General features: G+C 42.3%; 1 protein-coding gene across 2 annotated transcripts in view; it reads left to right on the forward strand.

Annotated features, from left to right (window-relative positions):
• Positions 1–917: 917 nt before the first annotated feature.
• LOC125259970 (protein NLRC3-like) overlaps positions 918–27194 on the forward strand; it is a 43261-nt gene continuing 16984 nt past the window's right edge. The window contains exons 1-5 of one of the 2 annotated variants that reach the window (XM_048178014.1): positions 918–1052; positions 9493–9645; positions 10044–10154; positions 10396–12327; positions 13611–13648. In XM_048178014.1, coding sequence (XP_048033971.1) covers positions 9536–9645; positions 10044–10154; positions 10396–12327; positions 13611–13648 — 2191 coding nt within the window. In that variant the 5' untranslated portion in view covers positions 918–1052; positions 9493–9535. Of the gene's footprint in view, positions 1053–9492; positions 9646–10043; positions 10155–10395; positions 12328–13610; positions 13761–27194 lie in introns of both variants that reach the window. The other variant, XM_048178013.1, reaches the window with a different exon arrangement.

Here is a 27194-nt window from a genome sequence, read left to right on the forward strand (position 1 = left end):
AGGCGTAATGGTTTTTATACTGTACAAACTGTACATTCTATCCAACTACACTACCCCTACTCCTAGACCTACTCATCACAGAAAACATTCTGCATTTTTACATTTTTAATAAAACATTTAGTATGTTTTTAAAGCTATATTTCATGTTTATGTCATAATACCAGTGTAATACCCATGTCATTATACAAATTTGTGTCCTCATAAATCACAAAAACGCGCGCGCGCGCGCGCACACACACACACACACACACACGCACACACACACGCACACGGGCGTTCTCTCTCTGTTGCATGTATGGCCTCAGAATTTGTATTTGAATAGAGCTTGCGCTCCGTGGACGTGGCCGCATTAGTGGATAATTAGTGTGATAAGTAGGCCTATTCACTAAGTTAGTTCATTTTATGAGTATCAGATATTCTGTTATATCTGTTAAGGATCTGTGTATTCTAAAATATATAAAATATTACAAAATATGTGTCAAGACTATATGAAGAGTTTGGTTCCAAAAAATTAGTTCTTGCCAAAATCAGTATTGGTCGGTATTGAAAAGTCAACTTTTAATTTTAATCAAAATGTGATATCCGCCGTGTTATTCTGTCATGTTTTCTCGACAAAGGCCAGTCTCCCTTCTCTGAAGAATGCGATATATCCGCTCAACCAATCACAGCGCACCATTCCACACACTGTAAACAGTAATACACCTGGCATCCTAGTTTTCATCTTGTGTGGCATAAAAAAAAAAATATATAGGCCTATTATAAGTTTTATATGCGCATTTGCGCATCTTGGCGTTTCCATCCAGCGTTTTTTATGCGATATCCCAAAATGCACATAAAAATAGGTGGATGGAAACATAATGACGTTGGTGTTATGCGTATGTGGTGGATCTATGGCACATTCCACACACCCCATTTCACGTGTGTGTGGGTGTGGAGTTTACTTATGCTACAAGCGCCGACATCTACCAAAAAAGTAGATTTTTGGATGGACCAAGTAACTCGCTACACTCACCAACAGATCATATCAGAGAGAGAAAAGCTCATAACTCACGGTAAGTTTGTTTAATGGTCTCGAGTTGCCAACCGTTCTTTAACACGGAATCGTCCCGTATTTAAGGCATATGCCTATGAAGCGATCCATGTGAAAGTCGGAACGCAGTTTGTCCCGTACGCTATAGAGTCTAGACTCTATAACATCGTTCCTTTGGGACAAATCGTTGTATGAACATAGCCGATCGCGAAAGGCTTTGACCAAGCAGAATCCTCTGCCGGCTGGTCGCGGGACTCGCCACTGTCCGCGTTTTGATTTGGGCAAATCGGTTTTGGCGAATGCAAACAAAAAGTGATTATTGTTCATGAGTCCAACATCCAGCCACGCAAGAAAACATGTTATCAACCTGAGGGAAGTACGTGATAAAAAAAATAAAAATAAACAAATAAATAAATAAAAGCTAACATTTTGAATAGAGGTTGATGATATTTAATATGCGTGTTGCTACATAGAAAATGGGTAAAAAATCAACAATTTAACCTTGGAGCCACATTAGATACTGTATCTATTGAACCATATAGGGCATTTAAAATGAAGATTAGCCTACAAAAGAATGTATTAATGAATATACATTTTGACAGTTTGGGGTGTGAATGTGTGCCATGTAAGTTGTAGATTCATTCAAAACATTCAAGTATCCTCAGTTTACCACAGACAATTCATGTGCCCTAGTAATTTTTAACCAAAATAACTTCTGGCCCCTCCCTGTTGCAACTACAGGCAAAGAATATACACTAACAAGAAGCGACACTCAATAGAACGTTCCTGAAACACCGGCGCCCAGCAGCGGCCCTGCGTTTCCACCATTTTGGGGTGAAAGCGAGTCGGCAGTCCACTAGTTTCTATGGCAATATCAGCTGCTTTGTTAAAAAAAAAAAAAAAAAAAAACATACATTAAAGCTGAAATCCAACCTGAATGATGACAACACAGAATAAAATACTATCACTAGTGATAATCAAATCCTTTTTACAGTTTATTTGACAGACTTTGTGTTTAAGTGTTCTACATTTTTCACAAAACCTTTGCTCAATAGAAACCCAGTCAGTTTGGGTTAAAATTCTTTAAAAGGCTTATAAACACTGAATTATTACCAACGTATGGAATTAAATTAATAACATGCATCAGAAAAATTGAGAATGTTGGACAATAAATATATGAATATAACAGCTTGATTTTGCAGTGTTGTCTAATGTCCGTTAAAGCAAAAGTGTACAAAAGTGGGAATCATGCAATAACAGACACAGCAATGCATATGTATTATAAGATCATTATGTTTATAGCGTGATCCATTAAAAGGTACAATATATATATTTAAATTCAGACCTAGATATTATTTCTATTACTCCACTAGGTCTAAAATATATTGTTCGCTGCAAACATGGGCCCATTTGAATAAACAGTACATTTCAACGACATATTTGATTAAGACGGAAATTTCACACTGGCCCACTAGGTGTCGCTGTGGGGTCGTTTTAACAAGGTCACTGCTGCGTTTACTTATCAGGCAATGACTGCTGGCAGCGTTTGCACACGAAGGTCCCTCACGAAACTTATTTTCAGACAGACATCTGAGGCAGCGTAACGGTTTATTATTCTACAACAAAATAGAGCAAGCTTTGGTGAAAACTAAGAAGATATTTAATTACTACAATAGGAATTTTTAACTAGAAATTACATCAGAAGTAGAAAATGTTGGTCAAAAACGTACATTTACATACACTCTGACAACATTACAGACACCATCTTTATTTTTTAGCTCAACTGTCAGAATGGAAAGCACAGGATTGTGGGATAACAAAGGCAGCGAAGGATACATCTGTGCTGCCTTTAAAAATCGATCAGATGAAGGTATCTCATCAGACAGGAAGTGAAGCTTACATTGAATTCTGACATGCTTTGATGCCTTTCTGCCTTGCAATGCATTCACCAAAGAATTTTTAAGATGTTGGACGCAGCCCTCATGAGTTTCATTTCTGATCAGTTTTTGCTTTTTGTGTCACGGGAAATAGGACCCAGAGGCGAGAGAGTGGAATAAACACAGTTTTAATAGTCCTTCCGAGAAAATAACTCAGGCAGTCTGCCAAGTGCGGAATCACACACGCACTGCAGCTGGAATGGAAAATAAATAGAGAAAAAACAGCAGTCAAGGGGTCCCGCAGAGCCGTTACTGGTCAGGGCTTCTTCGGGCTGGTGATGGTAAAACCCACGGCCGACAGATGGAGAACCAGGCAGAGGGAACCAGAAGTCGGATGAGAAATCCAGAGATGACGTCTGTGACGGGGACTGGGACTAAGACAGTAGCACACACAATAATAGAGATCAGCAAAAAGTCTCCTTAAGGAAGCGGGGAGCAAACGCCAGCGAGAGAAAACAATAATCCGACACTGAAGCGCGGCTAGCAGCAGAGCAAAGAAGGGGAAGCAATCAGAGAAGAAGCGCAACAGGTGCGTGATCAATCAGTGCGAGCGCTGAGGAGAAAAGAGCTGCAGGTGAAAACTCCTAAGGAAACGATAGGAAGAAAGAGGAAAATTTAAGGAGCAATTAAACCTGATTCATGACAGTACCCCTCCCTCGAAGAGCGCCCCCTGGCGCTCCAAAGGCAGAGGACTGGCGAGAGCGGAGGAAGTCCTCGATGAGCGAGCGGTCCAGGACGTCCCGGGCAGGGATCCAGCTTCTCTCCTCCGGACCATAACCCTCCCAATCGACCAAGTACTGATGTCCGCGCCCTCGGCGACGCACGTCCAGCAACTTCCTGACCCTATAAACGGGGGAACCCTCAACAAGGACAGGACAACGGGAGGGCTGGGCGGGAGCGCGAATAACCGGTTTAATACATGACACATGAAAGACGGGGTGTACGCGTCGTAAGTTGGGCGGCAGCTTGAGTTTGACAGCAACGGGACTAAGAACCTTGGAAATGCAAAAAGGACCAATGAAACGCGGGGCCAGTTTACGAGAGGAGTGTTGTAATGGTAAGTCACGTGTGGAAAGCCACACTTTCTGCCCACAGACATACTTCGGAGCTTTGGCGCGACGACGATTGGCAGAGCGGCGAGTAAGTTCTCTATTACGACACAAAGCGACTCTGACTGTTCTCCAAGTACGCTGGCCGCGACGAACAAAAGCTTGGACCGAGGGCACCAACGCCTCTGACTCTTGGGAAGAGAAAAGAGGCGGTTGGTACCCCAGGCAAGACTGAAAAGGGGAGAACCCGGTGGCAGAAGTAGGAAGAGAGTTGTGTGCATATTCTACCCATGGCAATTGTTCACACCATGAAGCGGGATTACGGAAGGCCAGGGTACGGAGCATACGTCCTAAAATCTGATTGGTGCGCTCGGCCTGCCCATTAGTCTGGGGGTGAAAACCAGATGACAAACTGGCCGTGGCCCCAATCTGACGACAAAACTCCTTCCAGAACATAGAGGCAAATTGGGGACCCCTATCAGAAACAATATCAGTAGGGAGACCATGCAAACGGAAAACGTGTTCGATCATCAATTGGGCCGTTTCCTTCGCGGAGGGTAATTTGGGTAGCGGAACAAAGTGAGCGGCCTTAGAAAATCGATCGACAATAGTCAAAATGACAGTATTCTCGGCCGAAGGAGGAAGGCCCGTCACAAAATCAATAGCAATGTGAGACCACGGTCTGGATGGAACAGGAAGAGGGTGGAGTAACCCCGCGGGAGGAGAGTTATTAGATTTGGTCTGGGCGCAAGTGGCACAAGCAGAGATAAATTTACGAACGTCTCGAGAGAGAGCGGGCCACCAGAACCGCTGATTAATGGCTGCGAGCGTACCTCTAATCCCAGGGTGAATCATTAACTTAGACGAGTGGCCCCACCGTAGCACTGCGGGACGAACGGAGACAGGGACGAAGAGAATGTTGCGGGGGCAATTGGGAGGAATAGCAACATTAGTCAACGCTGATTTGACCCGTCTCTCTATTCCCCAGACCGCACCTCCAACAACGCAACCCTCAGGCACAATGGTCTCGGGAGTGGCGGCGCTGTCCAAGGTACCGAACTGGCGAGAGAGAGCGTCGGGTTTGATATTCTTCTCGCCGGGGCGGAAGGAAATGGAAAAATCAAATCGCCCAAAAAATAAAGCCCAACGAGCCTGACGCGTGTTAAGTCTCTTAGCCGACCGAATGTACTCTAAATTCTTGTGGTCAGTCCAAACAACAAATGGAATTGAGGTACCCTCAAGCCAATGACGCCACTCCTCGAGGGCCAACCGAACCGCAAGGAGTTCACGATTACCTATATCATAATTACGTTCCGCAGGCGAAAGCCGACGGGAGAAATATGCACAAGGATGAACTCTCTCGTCCTGCGGTGAACGTTGCGAAAGAATGGCACCAACGGCCACATCAGAGGCATCCACCTCGACGATAAATTGTCGTTCGGGGTTAGGGGTGACTAAAATAGGAGCCGTGGAAAAAAGCCTCTTTAATCTGTCAAACGCAGACTGCGCGGGCTCAGACCAAACAAAGCGAGTCTTGGACGACGTAAGGGCTGTTAACGGAGCTGCTACTCGACTGAAATTGGAAATAAAGCGACGGTAAAAGTTAGCGAATCCAAGGAAACGCTGCAGCGCAATGCGAGAATCAGGAACGGGCCACTCAACCACCGCACGCACCTTGGCTGGGTCCATGCTAATGCCATCGGCCGACACCACCGAGCCAAGGAACGTTACCGAAGAAACATGAAAAGCACACTTCTCCGCCTTCACGAAGAGGCGGTTTTCCAGAAGGCGCTGTAATACACGACGAACGTGCTGGACATGCATCTGCAGGGAGGGCGAGAAAATCAAAATATCATCGAGGTAAACAAAGACGAAGACATTGAGCATGTCACGTAGGACATCATTGACTAGGGCTTGAAACACAGCCGGAGCGTTGACAAGGCCGAACGGTAAAACCCGATATTCAAAGTGTCCAAGAGGAGTATTAAACGCGGTCTTCCACTCATCTCCCTCTTTAATCCGAACCAAGTGGTAGGCGTTACGGAGATCGAGTTTAGTGAAGATCTTGGCCCCTTGCAAGATCTCAAACGCCGACGACATAAGGGGTAAAGGATAACGGTTCTTAACAGTTATGTCGTTAAGGCCTCGATAATCTATGCAAGGTCGAAGCGACCCGTCCTTTTTCTTGACAAAAAAAACCCCCGCACCGGCGGGCGAGGTAGAAGAAACGATAGTCCCGGCCGCGAGACTCTCAGTCAAATATTTCTCAAGAGCCTCGCATTCGGGAGCGGAGAGCGAATACAAGCGCCCGCGAGGAGGGGTAGTACCGGGAAGGAGGTCGATGCTACAATCGTAAGGGCGGTGGGGAGGGAGAGAGGCGGCCTGGGAACGGCTGAACACAGCCCGCAAATCGAGATACTCCTCCGGCACTCCAGACAAATCAGCAGGTTCCTCCTGAAAGACAGAAACAGAAGAGAGAGAAGGAACAGCGGAAACAAGACAATGGGTATGACAAGACAGCTTCCATGACATGATACTTCCCTCTGCCCAGTCAATCTGCGGGTTATGTTGGACTAGCCAGGGGTGACCCAATACAACAGGGTGATGGAGGAACGAAAAATAAAAAATGAAATTGTCTCTTGGTGATTTCCCGAGATGGTGAGACTCACCGGAGCGGTGGCGAGACGAGTACATGGTAGCTGACTTCCATCCAGAGCGAATAGAGGGGTAGGCTTATCAAGATGGTGAAGAGGAATGTTATGCTCCAAAGCCCATGCTTCGTCCATGAAATTTCCTTCGCAGCCAGAATCGATAAAGGCTTGACACGAGACCCTGATTCCAGACCAGTGAAGTGTGACCGGGAAAATGGTGCGTGTTCTCTCCGAAGGGGATCTCGCAGCTGCGCCCGTCAGTACTCCCCGATCTACTGACGAGCGCATCCTTTTAACGGACAGACCGCTACCAGATGACCAGATCCTCCGCAGTACATGCACAGCCGATGCAGGATGCGGCGCTGACGCTCAGCAGGAGAGATCCGTATCCCGGAAACTTGCATAGGCTCGGGAATCTGAGCAGCCTCGAACGATACAGGAGTGAGAGCAGGTGGTGAAGGGGTCGGCCCTCGGACACGGCGTCGTAGCTCAGCTCGCCTCTCCAATCTGATGGCCAATTCCACCAACTGATCGAAATCAGTGGGGACTTCACGCGCATAAATCTCGTCTTTAACTTCTGAGCACAGCCCCTCCAGAAACCGAGCTGCCAGAGCAGGCTTGTTCCACTCACTGGTGGCAGAGAGAGTACGAAACTCTATGGAATAGTCGGAAACTGACCTTCTGCCCTGGCGAAGCACAGCTAGCTGACGAGACGCCTCGCGTCCACTGACCGAACGATCGAAGACCTTCGTCATCTCCTCCTTAAACTGGGCAAAGAACCGGCAGCACTCAGCCTCTGCCTCCCAGACCGCCGTGGCCCAGTCCCGCGCTCTTCCAGTCAGTAAGGAAATCACAAAGGCGACCCTGGCGCGGTCAGAAGCGTATGTGGCAGGCTGAAGAGAGAAGACAACCTCGCACTGAGTGAGAAAAGCCTTACATTCAGATGGCTCACCCGCGTATCTTGGGGATTGTTCACTCTGGGCTCCGGAGCTGAGCTGGGAGACGGAGGATCGGACAGCTCGGAGCGGAGATACTGCAAACGGTGATGAAGATCAGCAACCTGGCCAGCGAGACTCTCTACCGCCTGTCTTGCAGCGGAGAGCTCCTCCTCATGTCTCCCTAGCATGACTCCCTGCATCTCCACCGCCGAACGGATCGGCCCTTCCCCCGCCGGGTCCATAGCTGTTCGGATTATTCTGTCACGGGAAATAGGACCCAGAGGCGAGAGAGTGGAATAAACACAGTTTTAATAGTCCTTCCGAGAAAATAACTCAGGCAGTCTGCCAAGTGCGGAATCACACACGCACTGCAGCTGGAATGGAAAATAAATAGAGAAAAAACAGCAGTCAAGGGGTGCCGCAGAGCCGTTACTGGTCAGGGCTTCTTCGGGCTGGTGATGGTAAAACCCACGGCCGACAGATGGAGAACCAGGCAGAGGGAACCAGAAGTCGGATGAGAAATCCAGAGATGACGTCTGTGACGGGGACTGGGACTAAGACAGTAGCACACACAATAATAGAGATCAGCAAAAAGTCTCCTTAAGGAAGCGGGGAGCAAACGCCAGCGAGAGAAAACAATAATCCGACACTGAAGCGCGGCTAGCAGCAGAGCAAAGAAGGGGAAGCAATCAGAGAAGAAGCGCAACAGGTGCGTGATCAATCAGTGCGAGCGCTGAGGAGAAAAGAGCTGCAGGTGAAAACTCCTAAGGAAACGATAGGAAGAAAGAGGAAAATTTAAGGAGCAATTAAACCTGATTCATGACATTTTGCAGTATGAACTCTGAGAATTTCCCATGCATTTCTTATGAAACTACCATTTTTGTGTTATGTCCTTTAAAAAGAATAGAAATACAGTACATTAACTGTACAAAAGCACATATAAGCAATAAGATTTTAAGATTTAAGTGAGGAACATTTGTGATAGTTCTCACAGTAGATATAAGTCATTAGTCAGAAAAAAAATAAATAAATAAATAAAAGTTCCTTCCACTGCATGTCTGAAATTCTCACCCCATTGACACAATTCTTGTAGGTGATGTTACCAAATTTGGGTGAGCGAGTTTGAATATGTGGAATGGAGAATAAAATTTAAGAACTGTAGCAGAAGGAAAGTGTCTGACTGAAACTCACAAATTCTCCCATCATAAACAACAAAATGAGATTCATGTTGCAGTGTAGTCAGTTTTCGTGATTTTAACAGAGGTGTTTGTGAGAGTGCTTAAACTCGTGCTCTTCCCAATGGACAGCTTTACAATTAGTCACATTCTCTGCTACCTTTCTGTATACAGTTTATTCCAGTTAATATAATTTATTCATCATGCTGATAAGATTATGTGAAGTTTTCATTTTCTAATGCGTGAAAAGCATTCACTGGGAAAAAATGCTTTTCTTATTTAGTATTTTTGTCTTGTTTCCAGTCTAAATATCTAAAAATTCTTAAATCCAGATGATTTTACTATATAAGTAAAATGACAGAAGATATTTTCTCATTTTATGGAAAAACAAACAAACAAAAATTCTTAATTTTATTTAAAATAAATGCCTCTGTGATCTGATATGCGATGGGAAAAGGGAGAAAAATTAGTTTGGAAAAGGCGCATTCAAACTCTGGTCGGTTACTTCAAAACTGACCACCACGAGCCTTACTTTCTAGTGAGTTTTGAGTTGACAATTTCCCTGGCATGCACTAGCATGCTTGATTTTGTAAATGCAACTAGTGAATAATTCCAGAACCTAGGCTGCTGAGTAAGTGAGTGCTCACTGCTGTGCTCTACTGTAAACAAGAAACTGAATTATGATAACATATTAAATGGTTTTATTTTGCAGGTAGTCCCTGTAGTCCCTTCGTTTTACTAATAATATCACCAGAATGAGACGGAGAGCAGCATCTCCAGTATCCAGCCATGTGTCTATGAAGAGTAAAGATTCAATTTGTCAGCCTCCTGATCTCAGTAATGGAACAGTGACCTCTAACACCAGGTGTGATATCGTTAGTATCAGAAACTAAACTGAATAATGATGTAGCAGATTATTTTCTGTAGTATTGACACATTGTTTCTGTTCAAGAATTCATTTTGAAGTTTTTTTGTCATGTAGTGTCTGTCTTCACATTCTTATGGATACTTCCTAGTTTGATTTGTTGCCATAGTGTTTGATTATTCCTCACCTGTTTATTGTTTTTGTCATCATGAGTGTATAAATAGCCTTCAATTTCATTGGTTCCCTATGTTTGTGTTCTCCATTTGGAGTATTTGGAGTATTTGTCCTCCCCTTTTAGATTGTCTTCTTTTGTTTTTTTTAATCTCCCTTGCCTACACCATGACAAGTATATAATACCTGAATCAACTTTTCTATGTCTTTGCTAATTATGCCACCAGAATGAAACAGAGAACAACATCTCAAATATCCAGCTTTGTGTCTATGAAGAGTAATGACTCCATTTGTCAGCCTCCTAATCTCAGTAATGGAATAATGACCTCTTACCCTGTGTGAGTATAAACTTTTTTTTTCTAGGATTGAAATACTATTGTGCTGAGAAGAAAGAAACTAGAAAATCTAATGTATGTTTTATGCACCTTAACACTCAATGTCATGTTTTGATGGCTTTCAATGGGCTGGTTATCTTACCAACAATAAAAATCTCATATAATATTAGGTATTTTCTCTATGAATCTGTTTTTTGTCTTATTATTTGTCTATTCATCTTATTTCTTGTTCCTGTCTCTGCAGTGGCGAAGGAGAAGATCTGACCTGCACTTCTTCCTCCTGTCAGAGCCACATCAGGCAGCACAACAAAGCAGCAGCTCTGCAGACACACACACTGCTGTGGGATTCTCACCCACCAGCAGATGATGTCCTGCACAGAGTAAAAGAGACTCACAAAACCAGAATGAAGAACAAGTATGAGACTTTATTTGAAGGAATCAAACTGCAAGAGAATCAAACCCTGCTGAACAGGATCTACACACAGCTCTACATCATAGAGGGAGAGAGTGAAGGAGTGAATGAAGAACATGAGGTTGTACAAATGGAGAAACCAACCAGAACAAAACGCTCACAAGAAACTCTAATCTACTGTAATTACATCTTTAAACCCTCACCTAAACCAGGATGTGAGGAGAAAGACCAGATCAAGACTGTTCTTACTAAAGGCATTGCTGGAATCGGAAAAACCGTCTCTGTGCAGAAGTTCATTCTGGACTGGGCCGAGGGAAAAGCCAATCAGGATGTAGATTTCATGTTTGTGCTTCCATTTCGAGAGCTGAACTTGATCCGAGATCACCAGTACAGTCTTCACAGACTTCTGCTGGACTTTCATCCTGAACTTCAAGATCTGAACTCAAAGATTTATGAGGAGTGTAAAGTTGTGTTCATCTTTGATGGTCTAGATGAAAGCAGAATCACACTGATGTTTTCAGATGCTCAGAAAATTTCTGATGTGACTGACATTTCATCAGTGGGTGTGTTGATGTCAAAGCTCATGAAAGGAGAGCTGCTTCCCTCTGCTCACATCTGGATCACCTCCAGACCAGCAGCAGCCAATCAGATCCCCTCCAAATACATCAACCGTCTGACAGAGATACAGGGATTCAATGACCCTCAGAAGGAGGAATATTTAAGGAAGAGAATCAGTGATGAGCATCAAGCCAGCAGAATCATCTCACACATCAGAAGAGCACGAAGCATCCACATCATGTGTCACATACCCGTCTTCTGCTGGATCTCAGCCACTGTGCTTCAAAAGCTCCTGAAAGAAGATCTGAGTGCAGAAATCCCTCACACTCTGACTGAAATGTACATCCACTTCCTGCTGATTCAGATCAACATGAGGAATCAGAAGTATGAAGAGAGAGATCCAGAGAAACTCTTGCAGTCCAACAGAGAAGTGATTGTGAAACTTGCTGAAGTGGCTTTCAATCAGCTGATGAAGGGCAATGTGATGTTCTATGAGGAGGACCTGAGAGAGAGCGGCATAGACGTCACTGATGCCTCAGTGTATTCTGGGATTTGCACCCAGATCTTTAAGGAGGAATCTGTGATTTTTCAGAGGAAAGTCTACAGCTTCATACATCTGAGTTTTCAGGAGTTTCTTGCTGCTTTCTATGTGTTTTACTCCCATGTAATTAAGAAGAAAGAATCACTACAGTTGTTTCTGGGCAGTTCATATGAGATATACAGGTCTGAGGACAACTCTCTGTGTGAACTACTAAAACCAGCAGTTTATAAAACTCTTAACAGTGAAAACGGACACCTAGATCTTTTTCTCAGGTTCCTGCTGGGTGTCTCACTGGAGTCCAACCAGAGACTTTTAGAGGATCTACTGATAAGAACAGAGAACAGCTCAGAGAGCATTAAGAAAACCACATGCTACATTAAAGACAAAATCAAAGATAGTCGTTTTCTCTTAGATAGCAGATCCATCAATCTGTTCCTCTGTCTGCTGGAAATGAAGGATCAGACTCTGTTCACAGAGATTCAGGAGTTTGTGAAATCAGACAAACACTCAGAAGAGAAACTCTCTCCTGCTCACTGCTCAGCAATTGCCTACATGCTTCAGATGTCGGAGGAGCCGCTGGATGAGTTGGACCTCAGGAAATACAACACATCAGATGTGGGTAGAGAAAGACTTTTACCCGCTGTGAACAACTGCAGAAAAGTTATGTGAGTCTTCACATGATTCAGTAATATTATGCATGGGAAGACATGACTTGATATTCAGAAAAACTGTGTTGTAACAAGTATCACAATTATCTCAAGTATCCCAAAAATCATGACATAACACAATCAAGCAGCGCACAAAAGGGCCAAAGTAACTCACCCTAAATTGCCGCTACTTTTAAATCTTTAGCCATTCTAAGCACTGGTGAGATCATGTCTGCAGTATTTTGTTGTCCAAAGCAATGTTGCTTTTGCACATTTTTGCAACTTCAGAGAAATTAAAATGAAAAGGATACCAGAAGGTCATACATATAAATGACAGCATAAGTGATAGTTCTTCCAGAAATAACCCTACTATTTCTTTTTCTTTCTTTCTTTCATATTCTATTAATATTTACTCTTTCTGGTACAACTGACTATTGCCAGAGTACTTTGTCTTGTGAACTCCACATTGATATCTTATAGATAGATTTGGATATTTTTAACAAATCACAGCACTCTAATGTTAATCTTGTTAGACAGCAATAGTAACTTCAGACGGGACAAGACAAGACAACAAGTGCTGGCGTTTCTCACGAGAGGTCATTGAATAATCCGACAACAAGACAGGGCTAGGAAGAGGGAATAAGAAGCAGAGAAAATCAAGAGGAAAACAGGGACAGGTGAGGAGAAGGGAATGAAAGGGGAACCAGCTGAAAGAGATAATGAGCGGAGAAGTGGAAGTGTGTGCGTGAGAGTGTGTGACCACAAGAGGGAGACAGAGAAAGAGGGAAAAAGCCAGGATCATGACAAATCTATTTTGATGGCTTCATACTTTAGATTTGATTGCTACATCAGATGTTAAAAGCAAAGTTCACCTAAAATTAATATTTTGTCATCATTTACACATCCTTACGTCATTTAAAATCTCTATGCATTTCTCCTGTAGAACACAAAATATGATATTTTGAAAAATGTTTAATCTGTTTTTGTCAATGCAGTGAAAGTCCAATGGGGACAACAAAATTGGTCCCCACTGACTATCATTTTGTGAACAAAAATCACTTGCAATGATGATGCATTGTACATGCACTCATACAACTCATGCTATGAAGCTGATGCTGGCTTGCCACATTTCCTTAAAAAAATTTAATGTGTCCTTGGCAGTGATGCAGCTTTCTTCAGGTGTTCTGGATCAATGATAATTAGAGCACTGATGCTTTGATGTCACAGATCATTAATCTTGAACAACATAAGACAGTTGTAGAGAATTTTATTGTAATATTTCTGTTCTTCCACTATTACAGACTTGCAGGCTGTAATCTCAGTGATGAATGCTGTGAAAGTGCGGCCTTAGTTCTACAATCATCAGACTCTCTTCTGAGAGAGCTGGATCTGAGTAACAATAACCTGCAGGACAGAAAGAACAGTCCACAGAGTCAACTGGAGAAACCAAGGTTTGAGATTTTCATTTAAAAAGTACTGATTATAGTACTGATGATGCAATAACTTTACAAATCATCTTCTTTTTCAAAATGTTGTACACACTGTGTACAGCACTGACAAAACCAATATATCTAGCTCAGGCCATTGAAGCCTGGTTATATGGTAAAAGCAGCACTTGGCACATAGCTTGTGTCTTAAAACCTGTATGCATACAGGTGACAGCGGTGAATGCCTTTCCAGGCATCTGTAAGGCAAGTTTAGAGATTTAAGAATAAGTGGCACTAAATCGCTGGAGTCCAGCATGGCTTGTGTATATTCAGTATTGTACTGCCCATTCAGGTGCTCCTCTCAGACAGGAGCACTGGCTGACACTGAAGGGTGCACCCCGAAACCAAGTGTGCATACATCTGCTTTGCCTCTTCTTGTGGCTTAGCTAACATTGCCTGGTGCCGGTGGGGTGCCCTCCGCAAGTCACCTCTCTGGTAAATTTCTACAAGCTCAGTCACTTTCACCAGCTTGAAATTTACAGCTGGTGAAAGTGACTGAATTTACAGGAATTTACTAGCAAAAAAGTTGTCAGTTAAAGTCCTGTAAAAAAATATTTATTGAAATTGACAGCAAATTACTGACTTTCACTGGTAACAACAATTTTACTTTTTCAACTACAGAAAATCTTAACAAAATCACAGTCACAAAATAACTACAACAACGCTTAAAACTTTAAAACAATTTTCTGGGTTCAATAAAAGTTAAAGGGATAGTTCACTCTAAAATTTTTATAAAAATTTTATAATTTTTTTTATAAAAAAGCACTGTATGTGACTTACATCAGTCTGATGAATGTCTGCTTCAATTTTTTCTTTGAAGTGTGTCAGCATCAGAAGGACCACACATGGGATGAAACCTGATGCTCCACTGTCATCATACTTCATTAGTATGCGCTGCATCTCATCTGCATTTTTCAAGTTTATTCAGAATGGTTATGTTTGTAAGGGATTTAAAGTGGTTATACAATTATTTGGACGTAAAAAGATATGGCCAGTCATTTTTCAAGTCAGCAATCGATGGTGGTGGTCAAGCGTTGATGGATTCTTTGTTGTAGGTAGTAAGTTGCCTTCATTAACTGACTGAGATGTCCTCTCTCAGCCTGGCTGGCCCCTCAGTACTGTGGAAGTCTTTCATTTCTTTTTGTTTTTCTTGGAGACTCTCCTCAGATTCTTCTAGAGGACATTCTGCCATCTCACACAACCATACTGGTCTGCAGGTCCTGGGGCAATATCTTCTGCTGTTGATTTTGAGGTCTTTTTCTGTTTCCTGTGTCTTGACCTAAAGCAGCCATGATAAACATGCTCGACTCTTGTTTTTAGTTGAGTCAGAGTAGATCCATAGCTAGTACAAATTCTTGTGCCATTTCTCAGGACATCAGCAAAACTTTGTGAATACTGTTTAATGATCTTTTTTGCAACAATCAAGTGTCACTCCCTAAAAAGAAACAGGGAGAAATAAGGAGTGATGCTGTGATGTTTCCTCAGTGAGAACATTTTCTCTTATATTTTATATACACACAACACACAACATGTTGGTCACAGTAATGTATATACTTCCTTTGTGTTGCAAATATGTTAACCTATAACCATATGCAAAGTTTACCTGAAACATTTCTCATTCTTTTTCCCACTATCAGTAAATAAAATATAAATGCAGTTGAGTATACTCTCACAAAACTCGTAACAGTTGCAAAATAAACAGTATGGAATATCAAATAAAATACATGTGCGATACAAGTTTTACAAAATAGTGAAAAAAAACTAAAACTTTACGGAACTAAAAAAAAGTCTAAAATAACCAAGGCTCAGGCAATGTCAATACTAAACCACTGCATGCAAACACAAGCAATCTTGGCACAGCAGCCCAAAATTTTTTGTTGCATTCTCCGGGCCTTTCTTTCAGCAAATTTGTCCACTATGTCTTTGTTGTTTAATTCACGACTTCGTGCATTCTCAGTGGAAAGCCCTGCCAGTCCCGATAGTTTGTTCTGCAACATGGTGCTCAGCAAAAAAAAAAAAACAAGTTATTGGTGTGCATGTGATTTTTAAAAATCTTATTGATAGTATTTTTTTTTAATCTCCACATGGCGCAGTTGACTGCTACTTGCGAAAACAAGCCGTGATACGTCCACTCCATAACATGTGAAAGTCTATGGTTATAGCACCACTTAGCAGTCAAGAGTAGAAATTAATTTCCCGCCGAAATCCGCAACGGTACCTGCGGCAACAAAAAAGCATTCGGGCTGAGTACCATCTGTACGCCTAACAAAGATCTGATTCAGTGTGGTAATTGTAGATTGTTGTCTCTTTTAAACTGTGACATGAAATTGTTCGCTAAAGTTTTGGCCTCACATTTAGAAGCATTAATGATTAAACTGGTGCATAACAATCAGTTTTATTAAATCTCACCTTGCAGCTGATAATGTTTGTCGGTTATTGCATATTATACACACGGCTAGTGGAATGGACATATTGTGCACAACTATGTCCTTGGATGCTGAGAAAGCCTTCAATAGGCTTGAATGGTATTCCCTTTGGTCAGCATTGGAACGCTTTGGTTTAGGCCGAGACTATATCAGTATGGTTAAAGTACTATATGCCAGTCCTTCTGTAGTGGTCATGACAGGTGGCATCCCCTCTCCAAAGTTTTCTATATTACGCTGGACGTGTCAAGGCTGCCCCCTCTCGCCACTCTTGTTCCCTTTCGAAAGGGAACTCAACACTGTGTTTACCGCATATGAGGACAGGAGATGGCTGTTGAAGAGGAAGCAGATGAGCCTGGACGTGTCAGGGCTGCCCCCTCTTGCCACTCTTGATCCCTTTCGAAAGGGAACTCAACACTGCGTTAACCGCATATGAGGACACGAGATGGCTGTTGAAGAGGAAGCAGGCTCAAATGCTTCCTCTTCAACAGCCATCTCTTGTCCTCATAAACGCAGTGTTGAGTTCCCTGTTCTCAGGGAACCATGGTTACATACGTAACCTGAGACATTTTACCTCTCTCTTGAGCCTCTTGCTCAGAAAATTTAGTCATATCACTTTTAGTAATACTTCCCATAGAATTTCACAATATGCAGATGACAGCTAAGTCTATTCATCATATTTTGTCAGTCTTTAACTCTTTTAGCCAATTCTCTGGGTATAAGGATTAATTGGAATAAATCTGCATTGATGCACTTAAATAATTTATCTGTTAATTTGGTTTTATCATGTTTTATTCTGAATGTTACATTACTGAATGTTTTAGATATTTGGGTGTGGACATCTCTCCTTCTCTGGCACACTATAGCTTTGAAAAATTTCCAGGGTATATATTATTGGTCAACATTATCTTTATCTTTACAAGCCCGGGTTTCTGTCATTAAAATTGATATTTTACCATGCATTATATTTTTTTTGTCACCACATTTAGATTATTGGTCTAAATTGCAAAGATTAACTTCTAAATTCATATGGAACGGCAAGCCTCCCTGTATAAAATATTCAACACTGCAGTGTTGCAAGGATGCCAGCGGACTTGCACTGACTTTGAAGGTCCCGTTCTTCGTGATCCCATGTTTCAAACTTTAGTTAGTGTGTAATGTTGTTGTTAGAGTATAAATAAAATCTGTAAAATTTTAAAGCTCAAAGTTCAATGCCAAGCGAGATATTTTATTTAACAGAAGTCGCCTACATCGAACGGCCAGTTTGGACTACATCCCTCTACTTCCTTCTTTAATGACGTCACTAAAACAGTTTTTTGACTAACCTCCGCCCACAGGAATACACAAGAGTTGCGTTTGTAGAGTGTGTTTGTCGCCATGTCGTCGAAACGCTGTTATTTTCATCCCGCAGTCCAATCACCGGGTCTGATTCCGGCTCAGATTGATAGGGTAAAATTAAAGACATGTTTACAATAACACTGAGCGCATGCATCTCCACGTTATGGTAAGAGGCGTGACTTTTCCGGGCACGGTGCGCTCAGAGCTGTCGAATCACAACACAGGAACCGCTGGCACAATCAGAACTCGTTACATATTTCTGAAGGAGGGACTTCATAGAACAAGGAAGTCATCAGCCCGTTTTTATGACAGTGGAAACAGCGGTATACAGATAAGTAAATTATGTGAAAAATACTGTGTTTTTTTACACGCGAAACATGAACACATGTTATATTGCACACTATAAACACAATCAAAGCTTCAAAAAAAACACGAAAAACGGGACCTTTAAGCTTTATCATTGGACGTTTACTTTGCAACCTCTCACAGTCTGACTGAATCCTGACTCGACTGTATTTTGGCAACTGATTGAATTTAATCTGGCTTTACCATATAGATTACAGGATTTGATTTAATGCAACATTCTGTTAAAGAATGTGAAACAATGTTTTGGTCCTATAATTACATATCTTCTTTCTAGCTGGTGGGCTACCTCAAAGTTTTCCCATAATGATCATAATTGGCATTCCAATTCCCCATTATTCTGTAATCATAAACTTCTTTCAGATAATAAACCTTTTGTTTTCTCTGACTGGAGTGATAGAGGGATCAATGTTTTGGCCGATGTTTGGGGGGACAATGGTTTACAGTCCTTTAAGGATTTACGTGCAAAATATAATCTACCAGGCATTTTTTCTTCTTTTATCTGTGCTTGAGATCTGCCATGCACGCATATGGGGTCCCTTGGGGCTCTAGTATTCCATCTCACCTTACGTAAATTGCTTACTTCATTATGAGGGTACAAGGGGTATGGTTTCGTTGTTGTTGATTTCTTAGGATCTGCCAATTGAGGATTCAATGTGGGCAAACCTCAAACAGATTTTCTCTAAAAATCCTAATCATCAATTGATTCATTTGAAGATGATTCATATGATGTATCTCACTCCCAGGAATTATCATCTAATAAAGATTTCCACCTCCCTTACATGTAAGTTTTGTTACATATATGCATATGTTTTGGGATTGCCCTGAAATCAGCAAATTCTGGAGACAGGTTTCGACAACTTTGAAGGACATTTTAGAGTTTGAGGTAGCTTGTCTGAGACTTTTGCTTCTAACTGATGATTCCTCCACTTTCTCTCTAACTCAGAAAATGTTTTTCTGTGGACTTACTGCTGCTAAAAAAAAAATGCTCGCCTTGCACTGGAAACCTCCACACTCTCTAGCATGGACTCACTGGATGCAGTCTTTTTTGGACATTGCAAACATGGAGCTTCTCAGAAAACTGTCTCGGCATGGCAAGATGCAATTTCGAAAATCAGTGAACGGTTGTAAGATCTATGTCTCATGTCTTACTCTATGCTTTCATTTACTGTATTTGGTTTCTGTTTTTGCATTATTTTTAGACTGTTTAAGTGTGTTATCAAGGTATTATTGGGAGAAGGGGATGGGGGGGGGTTTGGTCGCCTTGGGAATGTGGGAGGGCAACATAGGGAGGGAGGAGTGTCAAGAGTGATCTTTGTTTATTTTTATTTTTGTATGTTAAAGGGTGTTACGGTATGCTGGTGTAGAGATGAGGCAGATACGGATTTCCACAATTACACGTAATATTTAATGAACAAAAGGCAAGGAGAACCAAACATACACTCTATACAACATTCAGAACGGACAAGGAGTGAAGGGAGTGAGTGCAATATAAAGGGAGTGCTGATAACAGAGTCCAGGTGCAGGTGATCCGTGAAGCTGAGGAGCTGACGAGGGAAGTGAGTGCAGGTGAGGAGACAAGAGGATCATGGGATTTGGAGTCCGGGAGACAAGGGATTCGTGACAGTACCTCCCCCTCCCGGTAGGCGCGACCTCGCGCCGTAGATAGAACACCGGGGAGGGGGGGTGGGCGCCCTGGAGACCTCATGCCGGTGCAGGGAGAGGCATGGGTAGGAGTGGAGGTCTCCAGGGCGGGTCTATGAGCCATGGCGGGTTAGGTACAGCGGGCAGCCATGGCGGGTCAGGTGCAGTGGGCTGCCATGGCGGGTCAGGTACAGCGGGCAGCCACGGCGGGTCAGGTGCAGTGGGCGGCCACGGCGGGTCAGGTGGAGTGGGCTGCCATGGCGGGTCAGGTACAGCGGGCAGCCACGGCGGGTCAGGTGCAGTGGGCGGCCACGGCAGGTCAGGTGCAGCGGGCAGCCACGGCGGGTCAGGTGCAGTGGGCAGCCACGGCGGGTCAGGTGCAGTGGGCAGCCACGGCGGGTCAGGAGACGTGGGCTGCCACGGCAGTGTTCGGAGCCCACCCCCATGTGTGGCGCCCACATGTCCCCCACCCACGGGTACTTGGCCCCCCCCAAAAAATACTTGGGGAGGTTTAGGATAGTAACAAGGATTCCCTGAGACATCATGGATATGTGGGTGGAGGAGCATGGAGCTGGCTTGGCGGCGCGTGGAGTGGCTGTTTCGGCTGCGGCGACTGGGGCGGCTGGCTCGGCGACTGGGGCAGGAGCGGAGGGCTCGGCGACTGAGGCAGGGGATACTGGCTCGGCGGCGGCGGCTGGAGCTGAGGGCTCGCCGGCTGAGACTGGGGATACTGGCTCGGCGGCTGGAGCTGAGGGCTCGGCGGCGGCGGCGGCTGGAGCTGAGGGCTCGGCGGCGGCGGCGGCTGGAGCAGAGGGCTCGGCGGCGGCGGCTGGAGCTGAGGGCTCGGCGGCGGCGGCGGCTGGAGCTGAGGGCTCGGCGGCGGCGGCTGGAGCAGAGGGCCAGTCCATCCCCTCATACTCCACCAGAATCCCTACTGCCACTGGAGCGTGCTCTGAGAGGGCTGGAGCGTGCTCGGAGAGGACTGGAGCATGCTCGGAGAGGACTGGAGCGTGCTTCTTCCTCCTCCTCCGCCTTCTGGGCCCAATGGAGGATTGTGGGTCCAGCGTAGACCAGGAAATCAGTTCACTGGAGGGATATGTGGAGGAAGGAGTCTGACCAACTGGCCTGGCCACCTCTGTTTCCGGAGGGACTGGACGGGATTGACACATATCCGGAACCTCATCGACACAGAAATTAGAACCGTTTAAATACAAAATTAGATTAATGGTTTCGCTCAAGGAAAAAGAATTTTCAGGTTCATCAAAACGGATAGTGTCATCGTCCAGTCCGTCCAGAAACAGGGTGTTCAAAAGTGCATCTGACCAGTTAGTCAGGAAAGCAAGCTCTACAAACTCCTCCACATACCTCTCCAGTGAACGTCCAATCTGGAAGAGCCCGATGAGTTGGTCCGCCGATGACATTGTAGAGAGAGGCACTGGAGAAGCTGGAGCCACCGCATGAAGGAAGATTCCCATCTTCTTAATTGTGGAAGTCCAACGGTATTGGTCCGTTCTTCTGTTACGGTATGCTGGTGTAGAGATGAGGCAGATACGGATTTCCACAATTACACGTAATATTTAATGAACAAAAGGCAAGGAGAACCAAACATACACTCTATACAACATTCAGAATGGACAAGGAGTGAAGGGAGTGAGTGCAATATAAAGGGAGTGCTGATAACAGAGTCCAGGTGCAGGTGATCCGTGAAGCTGAGGAGCTGACGAGGGAAGTGAGTGCAGGTGAGGAGACAAGAGGATCATGGGATTTGGAGTCCGGGAGACAAGGGATCCGTGACAAAGGGGTGGTTCAGTGGTTTTTTTTCTAGGCTTGATTGTGTTTTTGGGGCACAGTTTAACATGTCTAACATGCTTCAGTGGAAATGTAAATAATGGCGTCTATATTGCTGTATCAAATTGAGCCGAATCAGACCCAGATGAATAAGGTAAAGCAGAACCTCTGCAATCACGGCTTTTAAAGGACATTTATGAATGGTATTTCATTTTTTTTTTTTGTCAAAATGTTTAGATATGCTGTCACTGCTGTTTGATAGCTTTCAATATAAAGTTTCATCCTGATTAAAGCTTTACTGTAGCCGAATACATGACTGAGTAGTAGCATTTTTGTAAAGGTATCGTTTAATTTATAGCATGAACAACTCTTTGTCTATGAACATAGAAGTTTGTTGCTGTTTGTAGAATTTAGCTAACTGGCTAACGAAGGCAAAAACGCGTTGGTCTTTGTTTACGTCCTTAATGCAACCAAAAAATAGCAACAGAACTTACACATTTAAAAGACATGTACAAATAATAAAACATACTTACAGTTTTTAGCCAATAAAAAGCAGCTTCTGCTTTTAAAATGGGAACTGCTCCATCTTTCAGTAAAATATCACAGATTATAATGGGTTCTATTATCTTTTGACGCGTTGCGCCGCTCGTGTCTGGTGTACACAACTCTTCCGCTTCCATTATGCCACGCGACATGGCATCGCCCACTTTGTTGCGTGTTCCGGGGGCAGTGTTTTGCAGGGTTTATGATGTCACCAACCTGGGAAGAAGCTTGTTGTAGTCCAAACCTGTCGTTTTTGTAGGCATTAAACTACAATAACTTTAAAAGAGAATATCTCTGTTTGCATTGAACTTTCAGCGCTGTAACTTTGCAGATAGTTTATGCTCAAGCAGCAACATTACACACTAACTAAAGTTAAAAAAGTGAAATCGCAACGAACCACCCCTTTAAGACACTATAACACAATAAAACGTTTTAAAAATAAAAATAAAACATTTGTACTGAAAAAAGTTGCATTTTACTCTGTCCTCACTCAAAACATATATTATGCCAGAAACATGCATTAAACCCACCTTGCTTGGATTATCTTTATGATGCCTTTAAGTCCTTTATGAAGCTTGGAAGTGTTGAGCCACATTGAACTACATTGTATGAACACAATCACACATCTCCTTCAAAATTTCTTTGTTAATGTTACACACACACACACACACACACACACACACAAGTATTAGGACTTTGATACAGCATACAGGTGAGAAAACATGTGAGGTCTTCTTTTTAATCTTTCATGTCAAGTACTTTTCTAATAATGATCTGGGCAGAGTTTCCCAAAAGCATCGTAAGCTTAAGTTGATCGTAGCTCTATTGAAACCAATGGAGCTACGATCAACTTAGGCTTACGATGCTTTTGGGAAACGCTACCCAGGAAGATGACCATGACATACCTTGTACATTCCACGCATTGAGGAGCCGACGACACTGTATCAGAGTCCTGCACGTGGGCGGGTGACCCACTAATAGTTGATGTAACTGGTGGAATAATATTTACTGTGTCGGGTGTTGTGCAGGTGCAGGTCCGATGGGCGGACTGCGGGTTCAATACCCAAGACTCAATTCGGTACATTTGACAGCTGATTTCAAATGGTCCCTTGCTCATTTTGGTTTACGCTCTGTCTGAAAACTGTTAAAGGCAGTGTTGAGCATTGTAGCCAATTGTGCCGTGACTGATTGACAGCTATGATGATTATATACTGACATGAGTGATTGGGAGTGAACGCTGGTGCGAACTGCTTCTCCTGTTCTCTAACGGCTTTATTTTGTTTTGTATTTATTGTTTGATTACTGTTGCCTTTCCTGGTTGTTTTAACTAAACTGATCAAAGGACTGTTTTACCCAAAAAGAAAAACATCAACAATTCAGTGTCTTTTAAACTTGTACCTGACTGATTATTCTGACGCTTTTGATAAAGGTCTCTGGCAACGCTCCCTTCTTACAGAGCTATCCCAGAGTTTGTTTATATGTTATTTAATCTATCATCCAATGACATCGACACTTTAATATATTACGGCAGAATTTTTCTCATTGCGATTCTGCGTCACTGAACAACCGCCAACTCTTCAGTCTCACCAGGATATTATTTACTATCCTCGGTAGAAGTACATCCATCGCGGGTCATGATGGAATTATATCTACAATGACACAGGTCCAATACGATTGTTCTGGTCATCCACTCCATGTCCTTCAAAGAAGTTAAGATGGACAGTTGACCACAGTGTGTTAGCCAACATAGTCAGAACAGCTAGCATCAAATCCGGTATCTTACTTTGGTTTATTCAATATTCACTCAATCTTCTGAATGAAAAGCTTGATTCCCTCTGTTTATTGGACTGAAACATGGCATGATTTCTCACAGCTTAATCAAACTGTTCCTCCGGGCTTTGTTTACACCTGTCAACCCCCGTGACTCTGGCTGAGGAGGAGGGCTTGCAATACTTTATAATCAGAAGTGGAAAGTCTCTCCCATAACCGTGCCTTTGTATGAATCATTTGAGTCCATTGTTTTACAAATGAACAGACCTGTTCCTACTGTTGTAGCCACTGTTTATCGTCCACCCAGGAACAATACAATTTTTTTTTTTAAATGATTTTTTTTTTTTTTTTACTTTACTGTGTTCTTACATCTTGCAATGTTATTATATTGGGTGATTTTAATATACACATGGACAATGTCAATAACACTCTCACCAGGGATTTAATATCATGCCTTGATAGTTTTGGAATACAACAATTTGTTTATTTTCCAACTCACTGTAAAGGTCACATTCTTGACCTTATTTGCTGCTTTGGTGTAACTCCTAATTGTCTTGCACTGAATTTGCCCATATCAGATCAGTTAATATATCAGTTAATAAGTGGAATAAGTGAAGAATATCATTCAGTGTTAACTTAATGGTAGAAAAAATCAACATGAGTCGTTCCATCTCATTTCAGAATATTAAGAACATTAATCAATCTGCTCTGTCTGATGGAATTTCTTCAGGAGAGATGCTTTTCTATTCCGGATGACTTGGTTTCCTTGTTTCCACCTGTAAAAATTTGGACTAAAACTGGAACTTGGAATAAAACTGGAGTTTCTGTTAATAAAGATAAGTGTACAGATCACATGCTTTATTACAAGAATGCTCAGCTAAACAGTTAACAGCTAAATCTGATAACTATTCTACTATAATTAGGTCAGATGAGCGAACATGAGATCTCACCTAAATTCTAGTGATTTATGTAACAAATTTATTACCTTTTTTAACACTAAAATTGACAATATTCATCAACAATTAACTCATCAGAATAACTTGGCATGTGATCTGTTGTATCTGCCTTCCCATGATTCTCTTCTTTCTTTATTTTATAGTTTTGAACATCCAACTGTTGATGAAATATCAGGTCTTATCTGACAATCTAAGTCTTCCACCTGTCAGTTAGATTCGCTCCCTACTCACTTGGTCAAAGCCTGTTTATCTTCTTTATCTGGTATAGTAACTAATATTATACATTCTTCTCTCACCTCTGGGGTTGTTCCTTCATCTTTTAAGGTTGCTGTAATAACCCTAATAATTTTTCCAACTTTCGCCCAATTTCCAATCTACCTTTTCTTTCAAAAATCTTGTAAAGGGTTGTTGCATTTTAGGTTTATGCTCACCTTTTAAAAATAGCCTGTTTGAAAAATTTCAGTCCAGTTTCGTCCACTGCATAGTACAGAGACTGCCATGGTAAAAGTTGTTAATGATCTGCTGATGGCAGCTGATTCTGGACTCTTAACTATATTTATCCTACTTGACCTAAGTGCGGCCTTTGATACTATTTTCCATCAAGTTCTTTTAGATACATTATTCTCTGTAGGCATCACTGGTATCCTTCTCACCTGGTTTAGATCTTATCTCTCTGGACGCACTCAGTTTGTCCTAGCTTAAAAATTTCAGATCATACTTTTCATCTGTTACCACTGGTGTTCCTCAAGGCTTTGTTTTAAGCCCTCTTTTGTTTATCATTTACTTATTACCTCTTGGTTATATTTTTAGGAAATATGGCATTAGTTTTCATTGCTATGTGGGCAACACCCAGCTCCATTTGTCCTCCAAACCAAATCCTACTCTTCTTTCTTTCTTCTTCTCTCTTGGATTGTCTAGAAGAGATTAAATCCTGGTTTTCACACAGTTTCCTCAAGCTGAATATTGATAAAACAAAGGTTCTTCTTGTTGGCACTAAATCCAATTTGGCAAAATCCATTAGCTTTTCAATCTCCATTAATAATTCTATGATCTCTCATCTTCTCAGGTTAAGAGTCTTGGTGTCGTCCTTGATAGTACTTTGACTTTTGAAACACATGTGAACAATATTACTCGGTCTGCATATTTCCACCTATGGAACATCAGGCGTCTTCACCCATTTCTCACACCCAATTCCACAGCCATTCTTGTACACACTCTAGTCACTTCACGCATTGATTATTGTAACTCTCTTCTATTTTGGTTACCTCACAAACTTCTTCATATACTTCAGTTGGTCCAGAACTCAGCTGCCTATACAAGAAAGTGATTGTCTGACTACTTTTAAATCTTAAAACGTATCTATTTAAATTAGCTTTCTCTGATCAATTTTAAATGATCTAATGTTAACCGTTAAATCCATACCTCGGGTCTTTATCGACCCGGGACATTCACTACCCTCCTCCTCATTAATTGTTCAAAGTTAGACATCAACCATCTTGGTATTCCTCAATCAATTTATTATAGAGAATATAACCTGAAAAAAATATGTCCATTAAAAACGGTAAAGAAATGCTAAATACTTTGCTATTGTGGTGTAATAATCTGTTTGGTTGTAAAATGTTGGCTATTGCCTGTATTAATTGAAATCGAATGAAATAGATACCTGTGGAATTGTTCACAGGCAGCATACGCAGTTCAACAAATAAAGATCTTCATTACTGGCAAACAATAGGATGCATTTGCAGATTTGCTTTTAATTGACTGTAGGTCCACTCCCACTTCATCCAACGCTCTGAGTGAGAATGAGAAACCGCTTCAGACGATTCAGTGCATGCAGGGAACTGAACAAATCATTCAAACTGATTTGCGAAACAATTTAGACAGTTTTGCCAACTTGTTTGATCAAGTCTTTGAACAGAATCGTCTCAAAAGAGGGATTCATTTGTGAATGGGGCATCGGTTATGAAAAAAAAAAGAGACAGTGCATGTGGAATAAACTATGCATTTCTTAACATGTATACAGTATTGCATTAAAATAAAGTAACAAGAGGAATGTCGCCCATACATATTTTTCATTACAAATGTACTCAAGTTAAAGTAAAAGTATCCACATTTAAATCTACTCTAAAAAGTACAAATTTTCCCAAAAACTACTCAAGTAAATGTAATGAAGTAAATGTACTTCGTTACTCTCCACATGTCTGATACACAATGATGAAGTGTTGTTTCATTCAGACAGAACACGAAAGAACAGGCAAAACATGAAATGGCTCAGAGATTTACTGCAGAGCAAATACTGAATGCAATCAAATATGAGTGTCACTTTCACTTGATGGAGGATCTGGTGAAGCTTTCAGCGATCAAAATATTGATTTTGAAGATGTTGAAAATGATAGTTTTGAGAATATGTTTGAGATCGCAAATGGGCTCATATTCGCGATCTCAAAAATATTCTCAAAACTATAATTTGCTGAATGTACTGGGAAATGAGCTCTGATGAGGACAGTGATGATGGCATAAAACATCTGCTCAAAATGAACCCCTCCAAGCTCCAAAAGGTAACAAAATATGCT

This window comes from Megalobrama amblycephala, linkage group LG24 (assembly GCF_018812025.1).
Source record: "Megalobrama amblycephala isolate DHTTF-2021 linkage group LG24, ASM1881202v1, whole genome shotgun sequence".
NCBI classification, from domain to species: domain Eukaryota; kingdom Metazoa; phylum Chordata; class Actinopteri; order Cypriniformes; family Xenocyprididae; genus Megalobrama; species Megalobrama amblycephala.